Genomic DNA, 6,681 nt, shown 5'->3' with positions numbered 1-6,681 from the left:
TGTCCACATGATGCCACTTGCTCTTCAAGATATGCCCGGGGCTGCACTGTGCACTTTGGGGGCCGAACACGGTCTCTTCTTGTCACAGCCTGCTGGTGGAAGCAGCAGAACCAAGCAATTGAATAAGCAGGAGAAACTCCATCCATGTGTGTCTGTGCGTGCACGCAAGGCCTTTTACATCCCTGCACATGGATCTGATGCTGGCCACTGCTGGAGACAGGATGCTCAGGGAGAGAGGCCACCGGATCCCAGTGCACCGTCAATAGGTGCATCTTTGTGAGGGACAAGAGCTGGAGCCCCACATCTGTACTGATGGAAGACAACCATCTGTCAGGGATGCTTTAGGGTGGATTCCTGCATTGAGCAGGAGGTTGGACTCTATGGCCTTGTAGGCCCCTTCCAACTCTGCTATTCTATGATTCTAAGGCGGCCAGACTGGGCTACCGAGAGATTCAGCCCTCTCCCGGCTGGGGCGTGTGCCTTGCTTGAACCGCCTGGCCAGTGTATTCCGCCCCCAGTGCCTCTGGCGTAGTGTTTGCTGGGCCTCTGGAGGACTTTGTGTCAGTGCCATGAGTGTGAGAGACCTTTGGAGAGAGTGAGGACCTCATGTTGGCCTTGGATTCACTTTTCCATAGCACCCAATTCAATGGCTACCATCTTCATTTTTACCACCATAAGAGGAGCCCTGATGCTGGATTAGACCAAAAGCCCATCAAGTCCAGCTTCCTGTCCCCACAGTGCCCCAATGAGAAGTCCACAAGGGCAACAGTGTGCTTGTGTTCACCTTGACAACTTTGAAAAAGCATATAAAATCATCCCGTGTGATAAAATTGGGGTTGGTGCGGAGAGATCTCTCTCTCCCCTTCTCTCCAAGGCTTCCCTTCGTACAGGCAAAACCCAAGCTTTCGTCTGCAGTGTCCCCGAGCCCCTTTCCCCCCTTTGACTCAAAAGAGGTCAAGCAGAGCAAAAGCAGATGGCAACGGCAGATGCTGCCTGGGCCTACAGCCTCCTTCAAGAGGCCAGTTTGCCCCACTGAATATACCGTACCGATGACCAGCATTTTCTTGATCAATGCTAGAGACGCTTTAGTTTTCATCCACTCAAAATACGTTCTAAACTTCAAGGGTGGGGGGAGCAATAAAGGAAGAACTTCCCGCATGGGGGTCCACCTTCACCCCTGACAAGAGGTCTTCATCCCCATCCCTGGCTCCCTCTTAAAATGCATCCATTTAAAAAGTAAGCATGTGGGACCCCAATTCTGGTGCTATAGCAAAGAGTTATCATTTGGAGGAGATGGTGTGTGTGTGGGGGGTCCCCTTGCTGGTGCTTTGACCCACTTTCACATGATCAGAAAATAATTCCCTGTCAGGGGAAGGGCTCTCGGTGATGCCAAAGCGGAGCAGGCCAGCTGCCTCCATAACAGAACCTTCTGAACGTGGCAACTTTGGAACCGAGCTGACTGTTGCATCACTTCTTGTTCCAGAGAGGGGCTGGGGGTTCTCTTGGCTCCAAGGCGGCTCAACCTCTCTTTGTCAGAAGCCACTTTGCACCCGTGTTTCTGAGCTTGGGCAAGCACAGAATGATGGTCACAATCGAGTCAGATTCAGACTTCTATGACGTTTTTGAGATCCTGGGGAAGGGCACATTTGGGGAAGTGGTGAAAAGCTGGAAACGGAGCACGGGGGAGATGGTAGCCATAAAAATCCTGAAGTATGACTCCTACCGCAGCCGAATCATCAAGAACGAGCTGAAGCTGCTCCAGACCATGTCGGAGGTGGACTCGGAGGAGTCGCACATCGTCCAATTCCACGAGTTCTTCCACGATGAGCTCAAGTTCTACCTGGTCTTTGAGCTGTTGGAGCAAAACCTCTTTGACTTCCAGAAAGAGCACAACTTCTCCCCTCTGCCAGTCCGGCACATCCGGACGGTGACCACGCAGGTGCTGAGAGCCCTGGCCAAGCTGAAAGAGCTTTCTATCATCCACGCAGACCTGAAACCGGAGAACATCATGCTGGTTGATCAGGTGAGGTTTCCGTTCCGCATCAAGGTGATTGACTTCGGCTCAGCCAGCATCTTCAACGAGGTGCGTTACGTCAAGGAGCCATACATCCAGTCCCGATTCTACCGGGCACCGGAGATACTGCTCGGACTGCCCTTCTGTGAGAAGGTGGACGTGTGGTCCCTGGGCTGTGTGATGGCAGAGCTGCACCTGGGCTGGCCCCTGTACCCGGGGAACAACGAGTACGACCAGATCCGGTACATCTGTGAGACCCAAAGGATGCCCCGGCCCACCCTTCTCAATGCAGCCAGGAAGGCCCACCTCTTCTTCAAACGGAGCCCCCACCCAGAGATGGCCAATTCTTGGCAGTTGAAAACCCCGGCGGAGTACCTGGCAGATACCAAGGTGAAGTCCGTGGAGAGGAGGAAGTATGTGCTGAAGTCCCTGGACCAGATGGAGACCGTGAATATCCACAAGATGATCTACCCGGATACCGAGGCCTTGGCCGAATACTTTGACCTCCGGAGCATGGTGGAGCTCATCAAGAGGATGCTGACCTGGGACTCCCATGAGCGCATCGCCCCCGGCGCGGCCCTGAAGCACCCCTACATCTCCACGCAGCCACTCAAGCAGAACTACGACCTCACCCAGTACTACCAGTTCTGCCTGAGGAGCCTCCACGAGTCGCTGCCCAACCACGGCAAGGCCACCGAGGACGAACAAATGCAGCTGTACAGCAGCGCCCTGGACGAGGAGCGCTTCTACTCGGCACAAGAGCCCTACAAGGAGGAGGGCTCCCACGGCATCCAAAGGACCACCAGCCAAATGGACGACCTCAGCATTGCCGAGGCCAGCCGGGAGGTGCCCCTGAAAGTGTGGGGCGAAGGGCCCAGCACAGGAGGGCCTTACGAGCCCCTCCCTGGCCCCGCAGAGGCCATCTCTGGCCAGGGCAAGCCTGCCCACCCCACCCTCCAGCTGAGAGATGACCAGGCCCAGCAAGAGCCCATCCCAGCCTACTACAGGAACCGACACGGCAGCCCCAAGCACCGCAAGGCCTCTCACCACGCCAAGACGGACCCCACCTTTGAAAACCTGATCCTGCTGGGGCAATACTCGCCCAAAGACATGCCGAAGTGGGAGAAGGAGAGCAAGAGCAGCACCGCCTCCCTGCCAGAGTCCAACGGGAGGGAGGATCTCAGCTACCCCAAGGGCCTGGTGCTTTCACCCTCCACTCAGGTAACGGGCGCTCTTTGTGGAATGCCTCTGGGGAAGGCAGAAGGGCTGTGGGGCAGCTCACCGGTGAGGAGGAACCTCGAGCAAACCTTTTTATGTGGAAGTGCTGAGTCAACACTTTTCAGGCAAGGGATCTGGGATGGGTCTCTTGAAAATCCCAAGAAGGCACCTCAGGCCTGCGTTGAAATTGTGTAACCACCTCTTTGGGAGCTTTCTAACCCAGCCTGAGCCAGGAGGTGGTGTGCTGTGATCCTGGCACACAATTAATCATTTGGTTAAATCAGAGTATTGGCAGTAGCCGGTGCTACGTTGCCATGGTGACATAAATGGAGCCTAAGCGGACGGATGCAGGGGCCCGAGCAGAGATGCCAGGACCCTGCAACCACCCAGAGAAGAAGACCCTGCAAGGGAAGGTCCACCAATAGCGTCACTTTGGGAGTTTATTACTGGTTCGTTTAGATCTTGCCTTTCCACTAAAAAACGTTGCTCAAGGCGGCCAACAATCAAATACAGATTATAAACCAAATCTTAATTAAAACATAACATAAAACCAAAAAATTAAAAACACAATAAAAGAAATAAACAGCACCCAGACACTTATTTGTTTATTTACCATATTTATATACCACTCCCCATTCAAAATTTTGGAGCGGCGTACAAGATAGAATAAAATAAAAACAGAATAAAAACACATTAATATATATATATATATATTTAAAAGAAGCAAGATGCAAAGTGAACCGCATCTGGTCATCAAGGGAAGGCTTCCAGGAGCAATGGTGTAGAAAAGAACACAACGTTGGCGCTCATATGGCGCCATATGAGTTAGCAACTGACTAACTCATATGGCCCAAGGACTGCCTGAAAGAGAGTCGTCTGCTCTTTCCTCCCCTTCCCCCTCCCCCTCCCCCTCCCAGAAAAGCGTAGATGGCAAGAGAGTTCTAGGCTGCATGATGAACGACCCCTTTTGCCCATGAGGCCGAGGCCGTCTTCAGCCATGGCTTTGCGCCTTCTCCACCAAGTAGCATCTGCTTTGGAGAAAAAACACACCTCAGCAGATGTACTGAGTCCCATCTTTCGTGCCTCCTGCTTGGCTTCCACTATTTTTTCTATCTCTTTCTGATACCGATCATTGCCCTGCACATATTTATTTCTTGGCCATTTTGGCTCCTTGCTGTTGAAGGAAGCATCTCCCGTTACCTTTCTGGGCCTTTTCGGACTCCTCCACTACTCCCCTCCAGACCGTTGTTGGCTTCCAGATAGTATGGCATCGAGGCCCAAACATTCCTGGACAGAGAGAGAAAGTAGATGGTAAAAACAGACGCCAGAAGAGTAGCAGGAAGCATGTTCAAGACTAGAATATTTGAGATTTATTTTGTTGATTTTATTATTCAGATTTATGCAGGGCTATCAACAGCTGCTTATGGGCAGCCAGGGCAGTTCTTTTCTCTAAGGTGTAGCTCGCTGTCGGAAAGTGGCCCCAGTTACTAGCCGCCTCGCCACTGCGGTCTGGGCCAGGCACCGCTTCCGGACCAAGCCCCAGGGCAGCCCCACGTAGAGGGCATTGCAACCACCTGATCGCACATTGTGATCATCTGCTGCCCGCGCAACTGTGGCGAAGCTTCACGCAGAGAAAAGTACTGAGTGGAGGAGGAGTGCGTTTGGGGGTGGCGCAGGGCCGTGGTGAGCTGCTACCATTTAATGGCATCAACTCACAAGGGAAGAGCACCGACAGAAGACCTGCATTTTTAGAGGCCGGTCTGTTGACAAAAGGACCTTGGTGTCAGACTCCCGGCTATGGATGATTTCCCCTGCCGGAGCAAAAGCACTAGTGGCCTTCACAGGCATCCCACACCCACTTCCCTTGCTTCCCTTCCCCCCCTTTTCATAGCAACACATGGGAATTGCAGCACAGGGACTAAGCTGCCACCTGAGGCCATTGCTTCATGCTCGTCCATGGTACGGCCGGCCTTCAGCAGCACTAAGAGGATGATGACGACGACGATTTCTTACCTGCCTCTCCCCTTGGATCGAGGTGGGGAACAACATGAAGTACAACAATACAATATAAATCAAACGCATACAACTGATTAAAAGAGCATATAAAACCGATACAATATTAAGAGAGCAAATCAGGGCATCTTGACATTCTTAGGTTTAAAATTCATCTGGGTAGGCCTACCGGAAGAGACTAGCCTTTAGAGCTGTCTCAAACTCAAAGAGAGTGTTAAGTTGACGAATCTCCTCCGGCAGGCCCTTCCACAGTCTGGGGGCGGAGGAAGAAAAGAGCCTGGCCTTGGAGAATAGCAGCTTGTCAGAAGTTCAGAAACAAGGAGAGGCATAAAGAGTGGGAGATCCCACAAAGGAACGGACTCGGACCAGCGTTATGAGTGAGTCAGAGGCGGTGTGAAGATGGGGACAGATAGCGGTGGTTGAGTTCATAACTGACACCAACATATTCAGCAGGGAAAAGGGCCTCCAATTGCACACTGCAGCTTCATTGGCGCCCATGGAAAGGTCCTCTGGGGCCGGCCCTGTGCACGAGGAGACCAGGTGTGCCCCTCCAGGTGTTTTGCTCTATACCTCCATTAGCCGCAGCTGGCCTAGTCAATGGCAAGGGCCAATGAGAGGTGTAGGCCAAAACATCGGGAGGGCCACAAGTGGCCAGCCCCTGGCGAAGGCTATGGGGCCATGGGGAGGGGAAAGGCTGTGGGGCCCGTAACACGCTCTTCCTTTCTCTCCAGCAGAGAGCGCAGACCGAGATGTTTGAGCCAGCTGCGCCACTGCCCGGGCCCAACACCTGGCTGCCCAATGATGCCTGGCTGGTGGAGCACGGCATGGAACGGGGCCACCTCCAGAGTGCGCTGCATGCTCCCCGGAACTGCCACCAGCTGCAGCCCTACCTGCAACACATCGCCAGCCACCAATGACCCACGGGCCCTCGCCCCGGAAGAGGGCAAGCGCAGCAGAGAGTCCAGCCCGGCCAGGGGGCCCCACTCGGACAGATACCTTTGTAGCCATTAAATATATAGAGTGTTCCTCCTCTCTGCCAAAAGCTGCTTGCTTAATAAAAGCCATCTTGCTATGACTGAGCTGTACAGAGCCCTGAGGGCGGTGCAAAGGCACCAGGCGGGAAGGAGGGGGAGTGCAGAGCCGCAAGGGTCCCTTTCACCAAGAGCCAAAGGCTGCCCACCGGCCCTGTGCAGGAGAAGCGCACGCCGTCTCTCCTCCACCGGGGCAGGTGGCGGCCAAGGTCGTCTCTCTGCTGCAGCGCTAAGAAGCGCACTGCCAGCTGCAGGAGGCTTCCACGGCACGGTTGTGCAGGCTTCCTGTCCATGCCCCACCTGGGCACGTGTGCCCCACGCCAGTCATCGAATACAGCAGCTTGGGGATTAGGCTGCTGCCAATGGCTGAGTGGGGGGGGGGGCTCCCGCCATGTATTTAGGCTC

General features: G+C 54.0%; 1 protein-coding gene across 1 annotated transcript; it reads left to right on the top strand.

The window, feature by feature from the left end:
• Positions 1-1,582: 1,582 nt before the first annotated feature.
• On the top strand, positions 1,583-6,162 carry HIPK4 (homeodomain interacting protein kinase 4). The gene is made up of 2 exons (XM_063139791.1): positions 1,583-3,235; positions 5,977-6,162. The coding sequence occupies exons 1-2, from the start codon at positions 1,583-1,585 to the stop codon at positions 6,160-6,162; spliced, it is 1,839 nt and encodes a 612-aa protein (XP_062995861.1).
• The last annotated feature ends 519 nt before the right edge of the window (positions 6,163-6,681 follow it).

This window comes from Elgaria multicarinata, chromosome 13 (assembly GCF_023053635.1).
Source record: "Elgaria multicarinata webbii isolate HBS135686 ecotype San Diego chromosome 13, rElgMul1.1.pri, whole genome shotgun sequence".
In the NCBI taxonomy this organism is placed as follows: domain Eukaryota; kingdom Metazoa; phylum Chordata; class Lepidosauria; order Squamata; family Anguidae; genus Elgaria; species Elgaria multicarinata.
Note: the sequence above shows the minus strand (reverse complement) of the source record. Positions and strands in the feature narration are given on the sequence as shown.